The sequence below is a fragment of the Coregonus clupeaformis genome, chromosome 36, assembly GCF_020615455.1.
Source record: "Coregonus clupeaformis isolate EN_2021a chromosome 36, ASM2061545v1, whole genome shotgun sequence".
In the NCBI taxonomy this organism is placed as follows: Eukaryota; Metazoa; Chordata; class Actinopteri; order Salmoniformes; family Salmonidae; genus Coregonus; species Coregonus clupeaformis.
The window spans coordinates 8,062,315-8,087,817 of record NC_059227.1 but is presented as its reverse complement, the minus strand read 5'-3'; the positions used below and the strand labels follow the sequence as shown (position 1 = coordinate 8,087,817).

General features: G+C 43.8%; 1 protein-coding gene across 1 annotated transcript in view; it reads left to right on the top strand.

Moving 5' to 3' along the window:
* The window catches only part of LOC121552237 (kinesin-like protein KIF26A), a 160,876-nt gene that overhangs the window by 68,836 nt on the left and 66,537 nt on the right, over nucleotides 1-25,503 (top strand). Inside the window, exons 3-5 of the mRNA XM_045211172.1 lie at nucleotides 11,426-11,902; nucleotides 22,133-22,213; nucleotides 22,246-22,298. Of these exons, the coding sequence (XP_045067107.1) occupies nucleotides 11,426-11,902; nucleotides 22,133-22,213; nucleotides 22,246-22,298 (611 nt within the window). The remainder of the gene's footprint in view (nucleotides 1-11,425; nucleotides 11,903-22,132; nucleotides 22,214-22,245; nucleotides 22,299-25,503) is intronic.

Sequence of the window (25,503 nt, the reverse complement as noted above, 5' to 3'; positions counted from 1 at the left end):
CATGGGGACATTCTCCCGTTCAAAGGCATTGACTCGTTACAAAGCGTGACAAAGGGAGGTCACAATTCTGCTCTTTCCCCTGGAAAAGGACTCCGGCATACATTTTGACAATAGAAAGCACAGCCAACAGCATGCTCTTAAATCTCTGGACAAAGGGAGAAGACCTTCCAATGGTTTTGTGTTTGGGCCTGCTGTACACAATTGGGTATTGATGAGTCAGGGAGAGAGGGTGGATGGTCTTCGAGAGACTCTGGGTCTTGCTGGGAGCTTACATCTGTGTGCAGGACTATTAGAAACTCGACAGCTGTTAAAACATAGATTATAGACTGACAAAAGCCAGACCGCTTTGTATCATTGTTACGGGAAATGCTTGTCATGCATTACCATACAGACACACCAGAACTGATATTGCAAGAATTTGAGTCCAGACTCCAGACAGAAGGCAATAACTCAATTGAGACCTTTTAGTTTGGGTCCCTTTGTAGTTGGTTTCTCATCCACCAGTCATGTCTCATGTGATAAGGCCGTCTATACCAGAAGAACCTCTCATTCCTCTCGCATGACATTGTGCACAAAAACACAAGCGACATTCTCAACAATGTTTTTTTTTCTCCCCAAAGGTTTTCAAAGTCAGATAACGAACAGGTTGTTGGAACGCAGAGCTCCCTGGTGCCTAGAACAGATTGCAGCATCTGGCAAAGCCTGTCCAGTCAACGCCCCCCTTCACTCCCTCGTCTTCTCCACCAAGACCCCAACCCCCTGTAGGCCCATTCCCATGCTCCGCTGCACCAGACAAAAGCACTCAATCACCGAGCACTGTTGCTGAGGATGCCTCTTTCTGCCCCTGACCTCCGGCTCACTCCAACACAACATAAACCTCAGTGACATATAGGGGAAACTCCCACCCCCGCCCGTGCACCCACGCCTTAGACAGAACCGCGGGCAGGGCCAAGCGCAGTTTATTAGCAACCTTAAATCAACCTTTATACAATGTCCAGTGTGAGGCCAGAGGACTTGTGCATTGTGTGTTGTTGAGGTACTACGAGCAGCTGTCATGAGTTCAGTGTGCGTTCAAGTTCGGTCAGATGTGGGAGTTCACTGTTCAGAATCGGGACCTCTTGGGAAGGTGTTTGAATAATGAGTTGAAAGGGAAACGTTTCACTGACAGTGTTTGAGTGTTGGTGATGGTAATAGATGTGTTCAGCTGCGTTTATATTCTTTAAAAAAGGTGTCTAGCAATGTAATCTATTCCTCATGAGGACTCAACAACCTGTGTTGATATTACTAGACTTTGTTGAGCTACCCTATTCTGTAAAAATATGTTCTCAATCAGATGGTAAGGTAGTACAGTAAAGCGGGTATTTTTCAGGTCTTTCTCTTGGCTCACATTCATATTTACCCCTGCAGATATCTTACACCACCCATCAAAGAAGGAAACCTTTGAGCTAAAAATCTTTGTTGAGTGTGTTATCCTTCCTCTCTGTCTCATCCTCTCTTTTCTGCTAAGGAGGGACTACTTTTTACCGATCTGAGCCCTTAGGTGGTCTCTAAATGTCTTGGTCTGAACAGTTTTCTGCTAGAGTAACGTCCTTTAGTGATGTGGAGGTCAGCTGTTTGTTCACCCGCACCCGCCCGAAATTGCTAATAACCCATCCGCAACCGGCCGACTATATGTGATAAAGTGAAAATCTGAGGCCCGCACCAGTCCCTAACCCGCAAATATAGAAAATGCGCTGTACAGTCAGAGATGGCGGAGAGATTTTTTGACAGGCCTTTTGTTTCTGCTTATAATTTCCAACATTTTGGTAGGCTATTTGTTAGTCAACTTTTCTATAATTAGATACAGTGGGGGGAAAAAGTATGTAGTCAGCCACCAATTGTGCAAGTTCTCCCACTTAAAAAGATGAGAGAGGCCTGTAATTTTCATCATAGGTACACGTCAACTATGACAGACAAAATGAGATTTTTTTTCTCCAGAAAATCACATTGTAGGATTTTTAATGAATTTATTTGTAAATTATGGTGGAAAATAAGTATTTGGTCAATAACAAAAGTTTCTCAATACTTTGTTATATACCCTTTGTTGGCAATGACACAGGTCAAACGTTTTCTGTAAGTCTTCACAAGGTTTTCACACACTGTTGCTGGTATTTTGACCCATTCCTCCATGCAGATCTCATCTAGAGCAGTGATGTTTTGGGGCTGTCACTGGGCAACACGGACTTTCAACTCCCTCCAAAGATTTTCTATGGGGTTGAGATCTGGAGACTGGCTAGGCCACTCCAGGACCTTGAAATGCTTCTTACGAAGCCACTCCTTCGTTGCCCGGGCGGTGTGTTTGGGATCATTGTCATGCTGAAAGACCCAGCCACGTTTCATCTTCAATGCCCTTGCTGATGGAAGGAGATTTTCACTCAAAATCTCACGATACATGGGCCCATTCATTCTTTCCTTTACACGGATCAGTCGTCCTTGTCCCTTTGCAGAAAAACAGCCCCAAAGCATGATGTTTCCACCCCCATGCTTCACAGTAGGTATGGTGTTCTTTGGATGCAACTCAGCATTCTTTGTCCTCCAAACACGACGAGTTGAGTTTTTACCAAAAAGTTCTATTTTGGTTTCATCTGACCATATGACATTCTCCCAATCCTCTTCTGGATCATCCAAATGCACTCTAGCAAACTTCAGACGGCCCTGGACATGTACTGGCTTAAGCAGGGGGACACGTCTGGCACTGCAGGATTTGAGTCCCTGGCGGCGTAGTGTGTTACTGATGGTAGGCTTTGTTACTTTGGTCCCAGCTCTCTGCAGGTCATTCACTAGGTCCCCCTGTGTGGTTCTGGGATTTTTGCTCACCGTTCTTGTGATCATTTTGACCCCACGGGGTGAGATCTTGCGTGGAGCCCCAGATCGAGGGAGATTATCAGTGGTCTTGTATGTCTTCCATTTCCTAATAATTGCTCCCACAGTTGATTTCTTCAAACCAAGCTGCTTACCTATTGCAGATTCAGTCTTCCCAGCCTGGTGCAGGTCTACAATTTTGTTTCTGGTGTCCTTTGACAGCTCTTTGGTCTTGGCCATAGTGGAGTTTGGAGTGTGACTGTTTGAGGTTGTGGACAGGTGTCTTTTATACTGATAACAAGTTCAAACAGGTGCCATTAGTACAGGTAAGTGGAGTGGAGTGGAGGACAGAGGAGCCTCTTAAAGAAGAAGTTACAGGTCTGTGAGAGCCAGAAATCTTGCTTGTTTGTAGGTGACCAAATACTTATTTTCCAACATAATTTGCAAATAATAAAATGTCATAGTCTGGAATATACAGTTGAAGTCGGAAGTTTACATACACTTAGGTTGGAGTGTCAAGGGGTGCTGAAGGTGGGTGTGGTGCATGAATCAAGCGCAGGACGCAGAAGCTCAGTCCAAAAGACTTTAGTGCAATAATCACGTAGAAAATAAGCACAATAAGCCCGAAGGCAGAATCACGGCGCACACAGGCGTCAAACAAACGGCGCACTAACATGTGCGAAAACCCTCTCCAAAACACTGGAGGGAAGTACGTAGCTCCAACACGAAAACAGAAGAGCAATCACACACAAAGACAAACACAACCAATGAGAACTAAATAGGACACTAACGAGGACTAACAAGACACAGGTGTACAACATAAAGACAAAACCAAACGAACATGAAACATCGATCGGTGGCAGCTAGTACTCCGGGGACGACGACCGCCGAAGCCTGCCCGAACCAGGAGGAGGAGCAGCCTCGGCCGAAACCGTGACATGGAGTCATTAAAACTTGTTTTTCAACCACTCTACAAATTTCTTGTAAACAAACTATAGTTTTGGCAAGTCGGTTAGGACATCTACTTTGTGCATGACACAAGTAATTTTTCCAGCAATTGTTTAAAGACAGATTATTTCACTTATAATTTACTGTATCACAATTCCAGTGGGTCAGAAGTTTACATTTACTAAGTTGACTGTGCCTTTAAATAGCTTTGAAAATTCCAGAAAATGATGTCATGGCTTCAGAAGCTTCTGATAGGCTAATTGACATAATTTGAGTCAATTGGAGGTGTAGCTGTGGATGTATTTCAAGAATACCTTCAAACACAGTGCCTCTTTGCTTGACATCATGGGAAAATCAAAAGAAATCAGCCAAGACCTCAGAAAAAGAATTGTAGATCTCCACAAGTCTGGTTCATCCTTGGGAGCAATTTCCGAATGCCTGAAGATACCACGTTCAACTGTACAAACAATAGTACGCAAGTATAAACACCATGGGACCATGTAGCTGTCATACCGCTCAGGAAGGAGACACGTTCTGTCTCCTAGAGATGAACGTACTTTGATGCAAAAAGTGCAAATCAATCCCAGAACAACAGCAAAGGACCCTGTGAAGATGCTGGAGGAAACAGGTACAAAAGTATCTATATCCACAGTAAAACAAGTCCTATATCGACATAACCTGAAAGGCCGCTCAGCAAGGAAGAAGCCACTGCTCCAAAACCGCCATAAAAAAAGCCAGACTACGGTTTGCAACTGCACATGGGGTCAATAATCATACTTTTTGGAGAAATGTCCTCTGGTCTGATGAAACAAAAATAGAACGGTTTGGCCATAATGACCATTGTTATGTTTGGAGGAAAAAGGGGGTTGCTTGCAAGCCGAAGAACACCATCCCAACCGTGAAGCACTGGGGTGGCAGCATCATGCTGTGGGGGTGCTTTGTTGCAGGAGGGACTGGTGCACTTCACAAAGTAGATGGCATCATGAGGAAGGAAAAGTATGTGGATATATTGAAGCAACATCTCAAGACATCAGTCAGGAAGTTAAAGCTTGGCCGCAAATGGGTCTTCCAAATGGACAATGACCCCAAGCATACTTCTAAAGTTGTGACAAAATGGCTTAAGGACAACAAAGTCAAGGTATTGGAGTGGCCATCACAAAGCCCTGACCTCAATCCTATAGAACATTTGTGGGCAGAACTGAAAAAGTGTGTGCGAGCAAGGAGGCCTACAAACCTGACTCAGTTACACCAGCTCTGTCAGGAGGAATGAGCCAAGATTCACCCAACTTATTGTGGTAATGCCAAGACTGTGAAAAGCTGTCATCAAGGCAAAGGGTGGCTATTTGAAGAATCTCAAATATATTTTGATTTGTTTAACACTTCTTTGTTTACTACATGATTCCATATGTGTTATTTCATAGTTTTGATGTCTTCACTATTATTCTACAATGTAAAAAATAGTAAAAATTAAGAAAACCCTCGAATGAGTAGGTGTGTCTAAACTTGTGTGACTGGTAGTGTGGTGTATATGACATTATTATTATTATATGAATAAAAAAGGTGTGTACAGCAGTAGTTATTTAAGATGAGCCTTGACTAGAATACAGTGAGGGAAAAAAGTATTTGATTTCCCTGCTGATTTTGTACGTTTGCCCACTGACAAAGACATGGTCAGTCTATAATTTTAATGGTAGGTTTATTTGAACAGTGAGAGACAGAATAACAACAAAAAAATCCAGAAAAACACATGTCAAAAATGTTATAAATTGATTTGCATTTGAATGAGGGAAATAAGTATTTGACCCCTCTGCAAAACATGACTTAGTACTTGGTGGCAAAACCCTTGTTGGCAATCACAGAGGTCAGACGTTTCTTGTAGTTGGCCACCAGGCTTGCACACATCTCAGGAGGGATTTTGTTCCACTCCTCTTTGCAGATATTCTCCAAGTCATTAAGGTTTCGAGGCTGACGTTTGGCAACTCGAACCTTCAGCTCCCTCCACAGATTTTCTATGGGATTAAGGTCTGGAGACTGGCTAGGCCACTCCAGGACCTTAATGTGCTCCTTCTTGAGCCACTCCTTTGTTGCCTTGGCCATATGTTTTGGGTCATCGTCATGCTGGAATACCCATCCATGACCCATTTTCAATGCCCTGACTGAGGGAAGGAGGTTCTCACCCAAGATTTGGCGGTACATAGCCCCGTCCATCGTCCCTTTGATGCGGTGAAGTTGTCCTGTCCCCTTAGCAGAAAAACACCCCCAAAGCATAATGTTTCCACCTCCATGTTTGACGGTGGGTATGGTGTTCTTGGGGTCATAGGCAGCATTCCTCCTCCTCCAAACACGGCGAGTTGAGTTGATGCCAAAGAGCTCAATTTTGGTCTCATCTGACCACAACACTTTCACCCAGTTCTCCTCTGAATCATTCAGATGTTCATTGGCAAACTTCAGACGGCCCTGTATATGTGCTTTCTTGAGCAGGGGGACCTTGCGGGCGCTGCAGGATTTCAGTCCTTCACGGCGTAGTGTGTTACCAATTGTTTTCTTGGTGACTATGGTCCCAGCTGCCTTGAGATCATTGACAAGATTCTCCCGTGTAGTTCTGGGCTGATTCCTCACCGTTCTCATGATCATTGCAACTACACGAGGTGAGATCTTGCATGGAGCCCCAGGCCGAGGGAGATTGACAGGTCTTTTGTGTTTCTTACATTTGCAAATAATCGCACCAACTGTTGTCACCTTCTCACCAAGCTGCTTGGCGATGGTCTTGTAGCCCATTCCAGCCTTGTGTAGGTCTACAATCTTGTTCCTGACATCCTTGGAGAGCTCTTTGATCTTGGCCATGGTGGAGAGTTTGGAATCTGATTGATTGCTTCTGTGGACAGGTGTCTTTTATACATGTAACAAGCTGAGATTAGGAGCACTCCCTTTAAGAGTGTGCTCCTAAGCTTAGCTTGTTACCTGTATAAAAGACACCTGGGAGCCAGACATTTTTCTGATTGAGATGGGGTCAAATACTTATTCCCCTCATTAAAATGCAAATCAATTTATAACATTTTTTACATGCATTTTTCAGTTTTTTTGTTTTGTTGTTATTCTGTCTCTCACTGTTCAAATAATCCTACCATTAAAATTGTAGACTGATCATTTCTTTTTCAGTGGGCAAACGTACAAAATCAGCAGGGGATCAAATACTTTTTTCCCTCACTGTATTCTAGTCAAGGCTCATCTTAAATAACTACTGCTGTACACACCTTTTGGACGCAGACGCTGGAATCAACAATGTAGAGGTTTACTTAACACTGAGCAAGAGAACAACAAAGCGTGAGTACACGACATGACACTAACAATCACACACAACACAACACTGAACAGTCCAGGGCTATATAGGGGTGGTGATGAGATGATGAGGTGCAGGTGCTCTGGAGGTGATTAGGGTGCATTGGGTTTCCATTCCGGTGTTGCCGAGGTGGTGCAGTCAGACCGGTGGCTCAGTAGACCGGCGAATCAGAAAGCCAGAGGGGAGCAACGGGAGGAGACGTGACAACACCCCTTGACCTTTTACAAATTTTTATTGTGTTACAGCCTGAATTTAAAATTGATTAAATTGAGATTTTGTTTCACTGGCCTACACATAATACCCAATAATGTCAAAGTGGAATTATGTTTTTAGAAACTTTTACAAATTAATTAAAAATGAAAAGCTGAAATGTCTTGAGTCAATAAGTATTCAACCCCTTTGTTATGGCATGCCTAGATACGTTCAGGAGTAAACATATTCTTAAGAAGTCACATAATAAGTTGCATGGACTCACTCCTTGTGCAATAATAGTTTTTAACAAGATTTTATTATGACTACCTCATCTCTGTACCCCACACATACAATTATCTGTAAGGTCCCTCAGTTGAGCAGTGAATTTCAAACACAGATTCAACCACAAATACCAGATACGTTTTCCCAATGCCTCACAAACAAGGGCACCTATTTGTAGATGGGTAAAAAAAAGAAGCAGACATTGAATATCCCTTTGATCATGATGAAGTTATTAATTACACTTTGGATCAATACACCCACACGCTACAAAGATACAGTGCCTTGCAAAAGTATTCATCCCCCTTGGCGTTTTTCCTATTTTGTTGCATTACAACCTGTAATTTAAATTGATTTTTTATTTGGATTTCATGTAATGGACATACACAAAATAGTCCAAATTGTTAAAGTGAAATGAAAAAAATTACTTGTTTAAAAAAATCTAAACAATAAATAACGGAAAAGTGATGTGTGTATATGTATTCATGAAGCCCCTAAATAAGATCTGGTGCTGCAACCAATTACCTTCAGAAGTCACATAATTAGTTAAATAAAGTCCACCTGTGTGCAGTCTAAGTGTCACATGATCTGACACATGATCTCAGTATATATAAATCTGTTCTGAAAGGCCCCAGAGTCTGCAACACCACTAAGCAAGCGGCACCATGAAGACCAAGGAGCTCTCCAAACAGGTCAGGGACAAAGTTGTGGAGAAGTACAGATCAGGGTTGGGTTATAAAAAAATATCAGAAACTTTGAACATCCCACGGAGCACCATTAAATCTATTATTAAAAAATTGAAAGAATATGGCACCACAACAAACCTGCCAAGAGAGGGCCACCCACCAAAACTCAAGGACCAGGCAAGGAGGGCATTAATCAGAGAGGCAACAAAGAGACCAAAGATAACCCTGAAGGAGCTGCAAAGCTCCACAGTGGAGATTGGAGTATCTGTCCATAGGACCACTTTTAGCCGTACACTCCACAGAGCTGGGCTTTACGGAAGAGTGGCCAGAAAAAAACAATTTCTTTAAGAAAAAAATAAGCAAGGTGTTCGCAAAAAGGCATGTGGGAGACTCCCCAAACAAATGGAAGAAGGTACTCTGGTCAGATGAGACTAAAATTGAGCTTTTTGGCCATCAAGGAAAACGCTATATCTGGCGCAAACCCAACACCTCTCATCACCCCGAGAACACCATCCCCACAGTGAAGCATGGTGGAGGCAGCATCATGCTGTGGGGATGTTTTTCATCGGCAGGAACTGGGAAACTGGTCAGAATTGAAGGAATGATGGATGGCGCTAAATACAGGGAAATACTTGAGGGAAACCTGTTTCAGTCTTTCAGAGATTTGAGACTGGGACGGAGGTTCACCTTCCAGCAGGACAATGACCCTAAGCATACTGCTAAAGCAGCACTCAAGTGGTTTAAGGGGAAACATTTAAATGTCTTGGAATGGCCTAGTCAAAGCCCAGACCTCAATCCAATTGAGAATCTGTGGTATTACTTAAAGATTGCTGTACTCCAGCGGAACCCATCCAACTTGAAGGAGCTGGAGCAGTTTTGCCTTGAAGAATGGGCAAAAATCCCAGTGGCTAGATGTGCCAAGCTTATAGAGACATACCCCAAGAGACTTGCTGCTGTAATTGCTGCAAAAGGTGGCTCTAATAGTAATGCACGCTCAAGTTTTCTATTGTTTTTACTTATTTCTTGTTTGTTTCACAAGAAAAAATATTTTGCATCTTCAAAGTGGTTGGCATGTTGTGTAAATCAAATGATACAAACCCCCCAAAAATCGATCCAGGTTGTAAGGCAACAAAATAGGAGAAATGACAATGGAGGTGAATACTTTTGCAAGCCACTTGTTGCCCTAGAACACTAATAAAATAGTGCTCACTAGAATAATGTCATAAATCGACAGAATGAATGCTTCAATCAAGTTGACATCGGTAAAGTTTTCTCTTTCATCTCTGCTTCTCTCGCGCCGCAAAGATGTTTAAGGCCCGGGGAGAAAATGCAATTACTCTAAAAATGACATCAGTTTGACCGGTTTTAAGGAAATTAAAAGCTGTGAAAACTACCCAACATGTCCATTTAAGTGGCTGAAATACAATCAGCTTTTAAAATGCTGATTTAAGATAGCACCTTTATAGACGGTCCCTAACCGCACATTCATTCTCTCAAGATGCTGAATGAAATAAATTATATTTCTCCACTCCTGTTCCCGAGTCAAAGTGTACATTTGGTGTATAATTTTACTGCAAGAAATGAATATTTTTTTGTACATTATTTTTTGACCCCCAATTTCAATCTTGTCTCGTTGCTGCAACTCCCCAATGGGCTCGGAGGTGAAGGTCGAGTCATGCGTCCTCAGAAACATGGCCCGCCAAACCGCGCTTCTTAACACCCGCCCGCTTAACCCAGAAGCACCAATGTGTCAGAGGAAACACCATTCACCTGACAACCGAGGTCAGCCTGAAGGCACCCACAAGAAGTCTCTAGAGCGCGATGAGCCAAGTAAAGGCCCCACGGCCAAACCCTCCCCTAACCCGGACAGCGCTGGGCCAATTGTACGCCGCCCTATGGGACTCACGATCACGGCCGGTTGTGATACAGCCTGGGATCAAACCCTGGTCTGTAGTGACACTTCTAGCGGTGAGATGCAGTGCCTTAGACCGCTGCGCCACTTGGGAGGCCAGAAATGATTCATTCTGCAGGAGTTCATATTATATTAGGCTATGTGTCAAGATTTCAAGATTTTACTATTCCATTTAACCCATCTGAACAGTAGCCTACAGTTCCCTTGATGTGCCATTTTGAAGTCCTCCTCTTGTGACTGTCGATTTTGCATAGCGCCTCCCAATCACCACACATAACATAGCCGGCACTGCTATCATCCTATTTTACCACTTCACCAAATCTTTCCCAAACATTAGGCTACGGTTCTGGCCCTCCCTTCAATTTATTTTAAACTCTCCATTTCGCAGCTTTTCTCTTGTTGAATTAAACTCCGACATTGTCCTTTTTGCCTCAGTCGATCAACGTAAACTATTTCTGCTACAGTTGGTGTGTATTACGCTACAGTAAGGCCCTGAAGCTTAGGCATAAATTACGCACTAACGGCAGATAAAAAATATGAAAGAAAACATCAACGTAGCCTATAGATATGAATTGCACAATAATTGTACATTTATGGATTTTTAATGCATTGTTTTCTGTCAATATTTCATGACCCTTCCACCCTGCGGATTATGAGTCAACCTTCACTAACATCCTTATATAGCTAACTGTTTCCTGAAGCTATATTGTATTCGTTGAGACTCTTTCATTGAGGCCATTGAGTTGATCAGTGGATATGGTAGTCATGACTACCCTAGCTCTTGATGGCGTGCACTCCTCTGTGAGGGCTCTCCTAGGCGATCTGTGATGCTATCCGCCTGGAGCCTGTGTGTGCTTGCATGTGTGTAGGCTATGTAACGTGTGTGTCTTTTAATAGAATACTGCAATATTTTTGGGGGGAATAAGTAGCAGTATGGCATATCAGAAATAAGAGAAATGGTTTGATCTTGTACATACCTGAATATTTGAGATCTGACTCGTGGGTTACGTTAACATTTACATAATTTAGCATACGCTCTTATCCAGAGCGACTTACAAATTGGTGCATTCACCTTATGATAGCCAGTGGGACAACCAGTTGTTTCCTTCTTTTTTTTATGGGGGGGTGGGGGGTAGAAGGATGACTTTATACTATTCCAGGTATTCCTTAAAGAGGGTTTCAAGTCTCTCTCGTCAGGTTGACTCTCATCTCGATGTTTCTCCACAGGACCCGGGCTTCGCCGTGTTCCTGTTCGACAAGCTCCAGCACCTCCAGTGTCCTCACAGGGGCCCGTATGCTAGAGAGGACAGCAGCTGCCAGGTCTGTGGCACTGCCCTCCACCAACTGAGACGCCTGGCCCTGCAGAAAGCCCTGGGCCTCACCGGAGACATGCCCGACCTGCATCCTGGAGCCTTCTCCTCAGAGCTGCCCCACCGCCCTGCTGCCCACAGCATGGTCACCCTACCCTGCCAGGACTGGTCCATGGAGGACTCGCCAGCCAAGCAGCCACCCAGGTTCTATGATCAGATTCCTGGGGAAAGGGTCAGGGGGGGACTCCAGGGTTGGGGTGCGATCCAGAGCAGCTCCACGGGAGGGTCCAAGTCCTCGGGCCTGGCCACAGTGACTCCCAGACCACAGCACTACCTGGAGGGGGTGTGGAGAGTCTCTCGTGTCAGGAGGGATCATCATCCTCATTCCGCTATGGTAAGTTCCTATTATCATCTGTTTCTTTAGATTAGAGTATTTGGGCTAGACTTCATTCATACAGTTTTGATCTTTTAAGCATTACGAAATGTATTCAGACCTGTGTTTATCTTTTGTCTGAAAGCTGCCTAGCAAACATTTTCAAGCAGAAATGCATAGTTTTTTATTGGCAAAAAAGACACCTTGAATTTGTTCTCCATTTTCATTCAAGAATGGCTACCATTTTCATTCACTTTGGTTAGTGCTGCACGGTAACACATTCTACTTTTTTACACTCCATGTGCTATGACAAAATCATCCAGGTCTGAGAAAAGACCTTGATTTTGCTGTTACCCTGGCAACGCAGAACAATTTGAAGTGCTGTGACTAGAAAGAGTCAGGAGTTGTGACGAGGGTCAATGGGAAATACTTTATTTCTCCATCCATGGCTTCTGTTAGGAGGTTGGTTGCCAAGCACGACATTGACATTGCTCTGCCATCTCTACGGAACAGTGTGTATTTGACTGAAACTAGTAGTTTATGGGGTTTTTTTCAGGCCAGTTATTTATTAGGTTTCATTAAATTACCCTGTGTCAATTTTATGGCTGGCCCTATAATCAAATCATCATGACTCCCACTCCTAGTTCAAGGCTGAGGTGTCTTGAATACGACTCCAGTTAAGTGGCATGACAGGGTTGCCACCACAGGGGGTCCTTCATCTGCCTGAATGAGATGTCACCCTCTGATGATGTCATTTGGGGTGTTCATCAGGACTCGGTGGCAACATGACCAGTGTCAAGGCAGGTGTCTGCCGATAGCTCAATATAAACAGTGGAGCCGGTAGTCTCTGTAATATCACCTATTTTAGAGATGATCTTTTTAACATTTCCCTCCTACTCCATTCATAGCAGAATAATCATGCACAGTAGTCAGTCAGATAACTTTGAATCCACCATGTGCTGTTTTGGGCATCCCTCTCAGGACACAATACGAACTAGAAAAATGAACTATCCATTTATGGACGTAATGAAATTAACACACGACTACATCATCTAGCCTGTACAAAACTAAAATGGCAAAAATGACAGCCACCCCCTCTGACTCCCAGGCCACTGAGGAATACAGAAGGTAAACAAAGCTGAGGTTCATAGCACCGGGGAGTTACAGGCAAGCCAAATCAGCTTCCTTTTTACACTCTTCTTTTAAACAACTCTAAAGGTTGTTTGGCTAGTGCCAATTAAAGTGACGGACTTCCTCCCCGTGAAAAAGGATGGCAGTCAGTGGAGGCTGCTGAGGGGAGGACAGCTCATAATAATGTCTGGAACGGAGCAAATGGAATGGCATCAAACCATGTGTTTGATGTATTAGATACCATTCCACTGATTCCGCTCCAGCCATTACCACGAGCCCGTCCTCCCCAATTAAGGTGCCACCAACCTCCTGTGATGGCAGTCCAGTCAGTCCTAGTTAAACACAGGTAGATAGATGTTGGCCATGACAATAAAGTACACCCCAAGGCGGCATCAGAACTCATTAAACACAAGCAGATTGCCCACTCTAAGCACAATACCCACCGAGCCGGTACCGTAGCCTTCCAAACACCACTTGACCTTCCTACCCGGAGATTGAACATTAAGTCATCTCAATGCGGAAGGATAAGCTATGGGAGGATTATCGTGCTGATGATGGCCATTGTTGACCTCACCGCCACACCAGTACCATCCATCGATGTGTCAACTAACTCCCAACTCCAGTGATGGGCTGATTAAACTTGGGAACATGGGAATTACCTCCTGGCCGCCACACGCCCCCCATGCCAAGTGAGTCTGTATTAGTGCTTTGCTGCTGTTGGACACATGGCATCTAGAGCATAACCATGCTTACTGTATACCCCTCCATAGAGGCACTCCAATAGATTAGGCATCACAGTCCTGTTTGTAATGGGGTTGTAATGAGGGCCAGAAATCAATGGGGAGATGATTGGATATGCAAATGTTGTCTGAGGTCATTGTAGAATCTACAGAGAGAATGGTTCGCTATTGATCGCAGGCGAGATTTGTGAAGTGCTGGACAATGGCATTAAGTGCGTGTTGCAGCGAAGTGGAGGAGGAGGAGGAGTCAGAATGGGATTAATTCCCCTTGATTGAAGAGAAGGAACGGATGAGAAAAGGATGAGCGTATCAGTTTACAGGTCTTTGATACTGAGTGGTTTGATTGGACGATTTGGGAGGGGAGGATGACACCGAGACGACTGTGATGGACCAGAGAACAGATCTGATTGGCTTATCTTCTGTCATTTGTGTTGATTGACAGCTACATTAGTTGTCAGTGAGGGCTGACCTATATGCCTCATGGTAGCCTCAGGTCAGAGCTTGTTTTACAGCGGATATACAGTTGAAATCGGAAGTTTACATACACCTTAGCCAAATACATTTAAACTCAGTTTTTCACAATTCCTGACATTTAATCCCAGTAAAAATTCCCTCTCATAGGTCAGTTAGGATCACCACTTTATTTTAAGAATGTGAAATGTCAGAATAATAGTAGAGAGAATGATTTATTTCAGCTTTTATTTCTTTCATCACATTCCCAGTGGGTCAGAAGTTAACATACACTCAATCAGTATTTGGTAGCATTGCCTTTAAATTGTTTAACTTGGGTCAAACGTTTCGGGTAGCCTTCCACAAGCTTCCCACAATAAGTTGGGTGAATTTTGGTCCATTCCTCCTGACAGAGCTGGTGTAACTGAGTCAGGTTTGTAGGCCTCCTTGCTCGCACATGCTTTTTCAGTTCTGCCCACAAATGTTCTATAGGATTGAGATCAGGGCTTTGTGATGGCCACTCCAATACCTTGACTTTGTTGTCCTTAAGCCATTTTGCCACAACTTTGGAAGTATGCTTGGGGTCATTGTCCATTTGGAAGACTCATTTGCGACCAAGCTTTAACTTCCTGACTGATGTCTTGAGATGTTGCTTCAATGTATCCACATAATTTTCCTTCCTCATGATGCCATCTATTTTGTGAAGTGCACCAGTCTCTCCTGCAGCAAAGCACCCCCACAGCGTGATGCTGCCACCCCCGTCCTTCACGGTTGGGATGGTGTTCTTCGGCTTGCAAGCAACCCCCTTTTTCCTCCAAACATAACGATGGTCATTATGGCCAAACAGTTCTATTTTTGTTTCATCAGACCAGAGGACATTTCTCCAAAAAGTACGATCTTTGTCCCCATGTGCAGTTGCAAACCGTAGTCTGTCTTTTTTATGGCAGTTTTGGAGCTTCTTCCTTGCTGAGCGGCCTTTCAGGTTATGTCGATATAGGACTCGTTTTACTGTGGATATAGATAATTTTGTACCTGTTTCCTCCAGCATCTTCACAAGGTCCTTTACTGTTGTTCTGGGATTGATTTGCACTTTTCGCACCAAAGTACGTTCATCTCTAGGAGACAGAACGCGTCTCCTTCCTGATCAGTATGACGGCTGCGTGGTCCCATGGTGTTTATACTTGCGTACTATTGTTTGTACAGATGAACGTGGTACCTTCAGGCGTTTGGAAATTGCTCCCAAGGATGACCCAGACTTGTGGAGGTCTACAATTTTTTTTCTGAGGTCTTGGCTGATTTCTTTAGATTTTCCCATGATGTCAAGCAAAGAGGCACTGAGTTTGAAGGTAGGCCTTGAAATACATCCACAAGTACACCTCCAATTGACTCAAATTATGTCAATTAGCCTATCAGAAGCTTCTGAAGCCATGACATCATTTTCTGGAATTTTCCAAGCTGTTTAAAGGCACAGTCAACTTAGTGTATGTAACCTTCTGACCCACTGGAATTGTGATACAGTGAATTATAAGTGAAATAATCTGTCTGTTAACAATTGTTGGAAAAATTACTTGTGTTATGCACAAAGTAGATGTCCTAACCGACTTGCCAAAACTATAATTTGTTAACAAGACATTTGTGGAGTGGTTGAAAAACAAGTTTTAATGACTCACACCTAAGTTTATGTAAACATCAACTGTACCAGAGATCTGTATATAAGAACAAGATGCTCATGTTTCCGCCCTAACAATGGGAGTCATTGTCCCAAAGGTGGGAAGGTAGGTGACAAGCTTAGGTCCAAAATAAACCCATATGGCTTATTTTTGACTGATTTTGGCAAAAGTGAAACATCTACTCCTCTTCCTCTCTGGAACCTCTCTACCCAGTCAGATACCTTTAATAAGAACAGATTTGTTTTGAATTTCACAATACAAGAAAAGGGAATGGTTTGACTACTATGGTAATTTGTCTCTTAACCTATCACCTGATATGTGTGCTCTAAAAACCTAAGAAAAGATTTGTCTCCATTTGAAAACAGAATATGAATGCATATCCACCCAGTAATGTACTGTATAATAATGATCCTGAGTATGTTGTATGCTCATTTGCTATGCTGTTGGGACTTGCAGGCAATCTGTTCTCAATGTTTATTTTCTGTGTATCTGTTGGCATCCACTCCCTCCAATGTCAACAAGTAACTCTGTGCTGCCAAGAGTTGGATGGCTAATGCTTTTGACTGAACGTGTGCCGCTTAAGGCAGCCAATCGTATCCCCCATTCCTCCTCGGTGTCTGAAAGCAATTAGACCTTGAGCTGGCACATCGCATCCCAATTACACAAAAACCTGAGTTGGACACCTCAGAGAATTGAATGCCCCTGTAAGGACCTTTCAGTGGACGTATGGCAGGTGTGTGGTGGGTGGGTGGGGGGGGTGAGTGTGGGTGTGTGCCGGTGTACGTGAGCAGCCGCACGTGTGTCTGTGGCCATGTGAGTGTGTGTACTGATCTACACTCACCTGGACAGTTTATTAGGTACACCACTCATTCACGAAAATAGATCGCTCCTACAGACAGTGAGTCACGTGGCCGTGGCTTGCTATATAAAGCAGACAGACAGGCATCGAGGCATTCAGTTACTGTTCTATTGAACTTTACAATGGACAAAATGAGTGACCTAAGCGACTTTGAGCGTGGTATGATCGCCGGTACCAGGCGGCCTGGATCCAGTACCTCAGAAACATTCGGCCTCCTGGGCTTTTCACGCTCGTCAGTGTCTAGGGTTTACCATGACTGGTGCAACAAACAAAAAACATCCAGTCAGCTGCAGTCCTGTGGGCCAAAACAGCTTGTTGATGAGAGAGGTCGAAGGAGAATGGCAAGAATCGTGCAAGCTAACAGGCGGGCCACAAACAGGCAAATAATGGCGCAGTGCAACAGTGGTGTGCAGAACAGCATCTCGGGAACGCACAACTCGTCGATCCTTCTCACGGATGGGCTATTGCAGCAGACGACCACACCCGGTTCCACTCCTATCAGCTAAAAACAACAAACAAGAAGAAGCGGCTCCAGTGGGAACGCGATCACAAACACTGGACAAACATTGCCTGGAACATGACAGTGAGTTCAGTTTACTTGAGTGGCCTGTGCAGTCCCCAGACCTCAACCCAATAGAGCATCTTAGGGATGAGATGGAAAGGGCTGTTCGCAGCATGAATGTACCGCCGTCCAATCTGCAGCAACTGCATGATGCCATCGCGTCAGCATGGACCAACATCCCTGTGGAACGTTTCCGAAACCTTGTTGAATGCCCCGAAGAATTCAGGCTGTTCTGGAGGCAAAGGGGGGTCTGACCCGGTACTAGATGGTGAGTGTATATGCCTGTGTGGGGGCTGTTAATTTCTCAATACACCCCTCCTCCCATTTCAAGCAAAACAACTCAGAACACAACAGAAGCCATAGGATTTTGGAGGCCAGGAATGGCCTGAGAATGTAAGATGGGTACTTGATTTCTTCAGGGAGGAGGTGGACGAAGGCACTGGAGACAAGGAGACGTGTCAGTAACGCTCTAAGGATGTACGCCACACGATTTGCCAAGCCAGGAGCTTCAATGCCGTCTGCAGCCTTCTAATGTTGCTCTTACGAAAAATGTAACTCACCAAATTCTCGGAGGAGAGGGAAAGGCATTGTGTTTACGTTGAGACTGAGAGAAACAAAGGAAGGAGAAATGGAAGAGAACACAAAGGAAAAGGAAGCCAGGAGCATGCCTCCCTCCTCTCTGCGCTGACAGATGGGACCTGGTTCTCACCTGAGGTGAATAAGCACGCCTGACATCCATCTGGGAGGCTTGGCGTGGGTACACCTCATGCTTCACTGCCTTCCCTCATTTTGAACTGGGCTCTGATTATGAAGGACACGATCAAAGATGAGGATTCAGTCAGAGAAGGATCTGTAGTCATTTCAGTGTACCATGCTGAAATATACAGACAGATATAGGTGTATAATTAGACGGATATAAACATTTTCCATCAAATAAATTGTTCCGTTCACTAAACATTGAATCTACTAAAAATAAATGTTTGATTACTGGGAACAGAGAAGGACTAGACACATACCAACAAAGCAAGCTATATTATTAATGTAATTTATATTTTATAACCTACACCTGGGATTTAAATCAGACTTAGGTGACAACCAGGAAGGGATCAAGAGGAGGAATTGCTTTCTGAGCCGATCAAAGGTGGATTTTTTGCACAATGTTGAGAACCAGGTGCAGACAAACAGCCTCACAAACTGTGAAAGGTTTTATTGACAAAAAAAACTTGTTTCGCTTTCTGCTTCAACTCACCAACAGGCCAGTTTGAGCCAACCCAATGGCAGGCACACCGTAGGGTTCCTCCCTCTCAATTAGTCCCATAGGCATCACGTTCCGTGAGCATTTTCTAAGCGTTTCTTGTTGCTCAGAGCGACCTTCCCTCTGTCATCAGTGCCTGGGTCTGCCCCGGAACAGCTGTGCCAATACGGCACACCTCCATGGGGAGGGAAGGAGTGACAGAGGACGGGAATAAGAGGAAAATACCTCATAAACTAACAACAAGGAATTATGGTAAATCACGCTCACAGAAAAGATACTAGTCTGGTAAAATGATAGATTCTGAGTTGAAGAAATGTAGAATTGACTAACGGGTCAACCACAAGGCCAAACTGCCGCCATAGCACCGTATATGACCCAGTTCCATAATTAATAAAGTAATGTGACTTGACTTATTAGCTTTTAGTTCCTAGTGGTGCAAATGGCTTTTAGTTCCTAGGGGTGCAAAAGTATTTTAGTTCCTAGTGGTGCAAAGGGCTTTTAGTTCCTAGTGGTGCAAAGGGGTTTTAGTTCAAAGGGCTTTTAGTTCCTAGTGGTGCAAAGGGCTTTTAGTTCCTAGTGGTGCAAAGGGCCAGTACTGTATGGATTTGTCAAACCACGGTTACACCTCAGCCACCCCGGTAACATCTCAGCCACCCCGGCTCTTCACACCCACTGCCTTACCCTAACACCATAACCCAGCCATTACATCATAAAAAAATGGACCTCCAATTTAGACCCAAATGTAGATCTCCTGCTGGCTATTAATAAGCTACTGCTCTGCTGGTCAGCCTCTACATGTGAGATTGTAATGATTATAGGATGTGTGAGAGGAGGTTGTGGTAATATATACTGTCGTGTTCAGTGGGATGTGGGTGTTTGAGTGATTCTGAATCTCTGTAATCTGTTCCACTGCGAGGAAGAGAGAACATTATTCTACACTCTACAGCTCATTATCCACCCATCAGCCATTTAGATTGGGTCTGAATTCCAAGTTGCAACATTCCTCATCGCTGCTTATTCACTGTGACTTCCATTGAAGCTTGGAAACAAAAATAGCAAAACGTAATGCATGTGGGTTACCTGTTGCCGTTAGCGTATGTTTAGCACACGTGTCACATGCAGGTAAGCTGACTCAAACTGCCGTGCTATAGAACAAGGAAAAACGTGCTACAGTGTCTATGAGTGGCACCCTGGAGATGATTAAAAAGTGATTGTGTCACGAAGGGCACCTTTTGAAGCCATACTGAAGGTGCCTCTTCCCACAGTCGCATGTGTCTATCAGACTAGTGCACTCCTGTTAGGGGTTATATAAATAGCACTGCTATCATTTGAAGTCGGCAGATGGTTTACATTTTTACATTTTAGTCATTTAGCAGACGCTCTTATCCAGAGCGACATACAGTTAGTGAGTGCATACATTTTCTTTTACCCTTGAGGTGGATAAACAATTTACCAAACGAGTACTGTTGTGGTTTGTACCGTAGACATGCTTCATCAACCATACAGATACGTATGTTTGCAGTCTTTGTGGGGGGTGATTGTGGGGGGTGATGATGATGTAACATGCCAAAGGTTAACAAAGAAGTAACAGCTTGCTCCTTTTTCATAGGGGATTTAATCCTATACATTATCTCAATGTATATACTATGTGTAGACTGGGGGAAGACCTGTTTGTTAGGAAGACCATGTCAAATATACTCTGTTCATTTCATTAGGATTGAAACAATTGTAAGGAAAAAATAACTTGACCAATGAGAAATTCCTTGACCACTGCATCTTATGTTTGAGTCAATTTCTCTGTTACTGCCAACAGAAATGCAGTAGATCAGGGGTAGGCAACTAGATTCAGCCGCGGGACGATTTTTGTCAGAGCAGGTGGTTCGGTAGGACATAATTATAATAATTTGTACACTGCAAATTGACCACAACTAAGCCCAAAAAGAGATTGTATTTGAAAATAACAATAATTTCATTTCTTGAATACATTGAGACACGACGCGTCTCTTTTTTATTTTTATTTGTGGGAATACTTGGGAACAGATTTCCTAAATTAAACTCATTTTTAGCTGAATTGCCCGGTGATTTAACTGTTTAAAAAAAAAACTACTTTGAGGGGCCAAAAGAAATCACTCCGGGGCCGGTATTGGTCCGCGGGCCGCCTGTTGCCGACTCAACTGCTGACCATCAACAATTATAGTTGTCTGTATTAACATAGATAGTACAGATACAACTACCAGGTACTGGCCTGCCTTTACTCAGAGACCTAGAGTCACTTTAAGAGTAAAACAGGGGGCGTCTGTGTCAGTGTGGCAGCTGAGGGTGTCTTGGCTGTGTCAGTGTGGCAGCTTTGTGTTGTTGACTACTTCCTTCCTCTCTCTGTGTGGCGGTGCTTCCGTGGAGGGGCGAACGGCATGCAGTTCTGTAATCCTGTTAGCTGCCGCGCCAACGCCGCCGTCAAAGAACTGAATAATGGACTCCCCGCCAAATGCCGGCACTCCGCAGACATCGCCGCAGTAATCCACCGTGACGAGCGCCGAGTGTATGCCTGGCCCAGTTTTGTAATTTCCTTATAGACTAAAAGGGATGAAAGAAAGAGAGAGAGAAAGACAGAGGGAGAGAGAAAGACAGAGGGAGAGAGAAAGACAGAGGGAGAGAGAAAGACAGAGGGAGAGAGAAAGACAGAGGGAGAGAGAAAAGCTAATGAAAAGAGGAAAATGAAACAGAAAGAGAAAAATAGAAAAATAAACAGAAACAGAAAGAGAAAGAGAAAAATTTAAATTAAACAGAAACAGAAAGAGAAAAATGAAAAATGAAACAGAAAGAGAAAAAGGTCACATCCCCAACAACAGGCGCCACCAGAAAGCAGACAGTACATCAAAGATATATCTGGCTCATTTGAAAGAACAAGGCCAAATGGAGATGGTGGGACGGGCTGTGTTGATTTGTGAACGTACAGTTGCCTATGAGATGATTGGCACAAATGGTTTATTCTCATATTGCATGTCAATCTGGTTGAATTACATAACATGTCCAAACTTGTCGTCTCATGTTTTAGTCACAGATGATTAGAACAAGTGATAGTGGATGGGACTCTATCAGTTTTTGACGCTAACCATATTGTAGCATAGTGTGAGAGTCGGTAATCAGGCCAAAGCTAATGACTGAAGCTAATGACCAAAGCTAATAAGCTAATGACTAGCTGGCAGTGAGAGTAAAGGACCAAGATTACCAACCTACAGCTGCAGCAAATGGAGCGACAACAAACAGTAGCCATGTTGCACAGGTCATTTCCTGCTGTGGAGCGGCCTGCGTGATGTGTTTTCCCCCGAGCTTTTTGGTACTCAACCAAGGGGATTGGCGACCTGCTCACAGCTGCAGGAACCACAGGAACCTAAGCAGTCGCTCAATACCTGAGTTCCCAACAGACTTCTCTGACTGTGAGAGCATATTATGCAATTTGTTTAGTTTTTGAAAATATGGAATTATCTTGCAATAAAAGACGCTGGTACAATGTTTTGTATTTATTTAATTAAATGTTTTGGTTTGTGAATCCCCCCCCCCCCCCCTCCTCTCTCCCTGTCCAGACTCCGGGCTTGGCTCCTGATCCATATAGGAACTACATGCCCATGGCACCTGGGTGCCCCATCTACGACTATGCCGCCATCACAACTACCGTCCCCAGCCCCAGCCCCAGCCCACCCCCACCCAATCCAGCCACACACCCTCCGCTGCAGCCTCCTTCTTCATCAGGTAAGTCAAAGCCACACTTTACCCTAAAGAGCCTTGTGGGTGATATATGCATATGTAGATTTCAGAGACTCGTGAACTTGTGGCTTGATCGATGACGCAATCCCCTTTGAAACATTTCACATATCCACAATGTTTCTGATGCCCCACTGCTGCCCACATATCAGGGCAGTCAATTCAGGAAGTGAACAGAAATTTCAATTAAATAATGTAAATAATTGCATATATTTTCAATGACTCATTAAATGGAAAAGTAGAAGCTATTTATTTCAAAAGTTTTTACATTTTAAATGTAAATCACTTCCTAAATTGACTGCCTTCAGTTCGAATTGACCCCAAACCTGCTACACATCATAACAAATAATGGTTATATCCACTGTTGTCTTGGATTGGACACATCCAAAAGGGCTTATGTGAATAACGGCTCGATTCGGTCTTACGTAGCAACATTTGAAATTCTGACTTTTATATTGGATGAAAGTAGAGACTCAGAGCTAGAAAATTGTTATCCTGCACTGCAGTTGAGAAACAATGGGAAAGTAATTCTGCTTTGAAAGTTGATAAACTTGTAACCCCACTTTTGAGAAAATGGCCCCTGAATGTTTTGGTACATCTACTGGAGAGCTCTTCTTTGTCTACACCCATTCAGAAGCATGCTACATGGCAGACCAATCCCAACTCCCGGCATGTCCAGCCCATTTTTGACGCAGACAATGCCTCCACACTCTTTTTCCAGTTCTAAAAATTGCAACTGCGTCTGTGTGTATTTTGACTCTGAGTTTCATTGGAGACTGAAATTGATTTTGGGTTTGAGTTAGACAACTATAACTACGTAAATCATAAATATGTATTCCTGTAGGTTCTTGTAGGGCCTAGATGTATTAGGCTGTACAGTCTGCTGTAGTCAGGGTCTTATAGTGCTATATTTCCCATCAGCCAAAGCTCTGGCTCAAAGTAGCCTACCACTTCAAAGAAAAAGTAGAACCTGCCCACGCAAAGACCAAATCAATCCACTTCGACACCATTTCAGCAGGTGGCCAGATTATCAGATAGGATTCATTTCAGCAAACAGGCGAGGCATTCTGGACTGAAAGGTCAACAACAAACATGGAGGACAAGGGGAGAAGGCTGAACTGACAGCCTTCACAATACTACTACTCTAGATTGTGTGTGTGTGTGTGTGTGTGTGTGTGTGTGTGTGTGTGTGTGTGTGTGTGTGTGTGTGTGTGTGTGTGTGTGTGTGTGTGTGTGTGGGATCTATATTCTTTCTGTAAATTATTTCTGTAAATCCAATGAAAGGAGGTGCAAGAGAAACTATATGGTGCAGGGATATGTGTGAAATTCCATATAACCAGGTGGCAACTAAAATGGGCAGTTGGAAGGATAGGAGTATAAGGTATGAGAAACATTTTGCATAATATCATGATATGAATAGTATTAATACTACAGAGATGGATGGAGGAAAGTGCTTTTCATAGATGAGAGCACTCAAAATGCTTTCTACTTTAAGTGCTTCAAAAGCCAGAGTAAAACTACAGAGTAAAACTACAGAGTAAATCTACAGTGGAAAATTGGTAGGATAATAGATTTTAGGAAGAAGGGGATCTGTGCATGAAAAAACATGATATACGAGTGACATTAACAACACAGAGACACAATGCCACAAAGCCCACAAAAGCCTCTTCACAGAGCATTTCTAGAAAGTGCTTTCCATCACCAGCACTGTCTCTCAAAGCCCTTCCATCCTTAAAACATTACAGCACATACCAAAGGAAAAGCCCTTCAGAAATCACCAGGCAAGAGACAGAGAGCCTTAAGTATTAGACCTACGATCACATCAAAGTCATCCCGGGCAGCCTTTTCTAAAGACACAGAGAAGAGGGAGAGAACGAGAGAGAGAGAGAACCACTCTCCTTTTATCTGTAAATCTTTGAAGGTTAGATGACCATTACTGTCATAAAACCTCTCTCTCCCAGCAGATTGGCTTTATGCACAGGTAAGCAGATTGTGGAGAGCCAGGCCAGTGCAAAAGCCTGGGAGTGAACCGTCCTGTGAGAGATAGATCATCCAAAACAGATAGATCATATAGCTATCTGACACACACTGACTTATTGGGGATACAGTAGCTGACGCATTATAGACAGGACCTCGGACACATCAAATTGGTTTATGCACAGTGTGTGCTATACAGCACGTCTTGTTAGATTTCGGTGCATTTAGAAGAATGAGAATTGCAGGTTGCAGGTTAAGGGAGTTCTATATGGATATACACTCACTGGCCAGTTTATTAGGTACGCCCATCTAGTACCGGCTCAGACCCCCATTTGCCTCCAGAACAGCCTGAATTCTTCGGGGCATTCTACAAGGTTTTGGAAACGTTCCACAGGGATGTTGGTCCATGCTGACGCAATGGCATCATGCAGTTGCTGCAGATTGGACGGCGGTACATTCATGCTGCCAACAGCCCTTTCATTTAAATTTACGTCATTTAGCAGACGCTCTTATCCAGAGCGACTTAAAAATTGGTGCATTCACCTTATAGCCAGTGGGATAACCACTTTACACTTTCCATCTCATCCCTAAGATGCTCTATTGGGTTGAGATCTGGGGACTGCACAGGCCACTCAAGTAAACTGAACTCACTGTCATGTTCCAGGTAATGTTTTTCCACTCGTCAATTGTCCAATGTTGGTGATTGTGTGCCCATTGGAGCCACTTCTTCTTGTTTTTAGCTGATAGGTGTGGAACCCGGTGTGGTCGTCTGCTGCAATTGCCCATCCGTGACAAGGATCGATGCGTTCCGAGATGCCGTTCTGCACACCACTGTTGTACTGTGCCGTTATTTGTCTGTTTGTGGGCCGCCTGTTAGCTTGCAAAATTCTTGCCATTCTCCTTCGACCTCTCTCATCAATAAGCTGTTTTCGCCGACAGGACCGCCGCTGACTGGATGTGTTTTGCTTGTCGCACCATTCTCGCCCAGGAAGAGCGAAGGCGGCCGTTTCTGAGATACTGGATCCGGCGCACCTGGCACCGACAATCATACCACGCTCAAAGTCGCTTAGGTCACTCGCTTTGCCCATTCTAACGTTCAATCGAACAGTAACTGAATGCCTCGATGCCTGTCTGCCTGCTTTATATAGCAAGCCACGGCCACTTTGTCTCACTGTCTGTAGGAGCTAACCATTTTCGTTAACGGGGTGGTGTACAT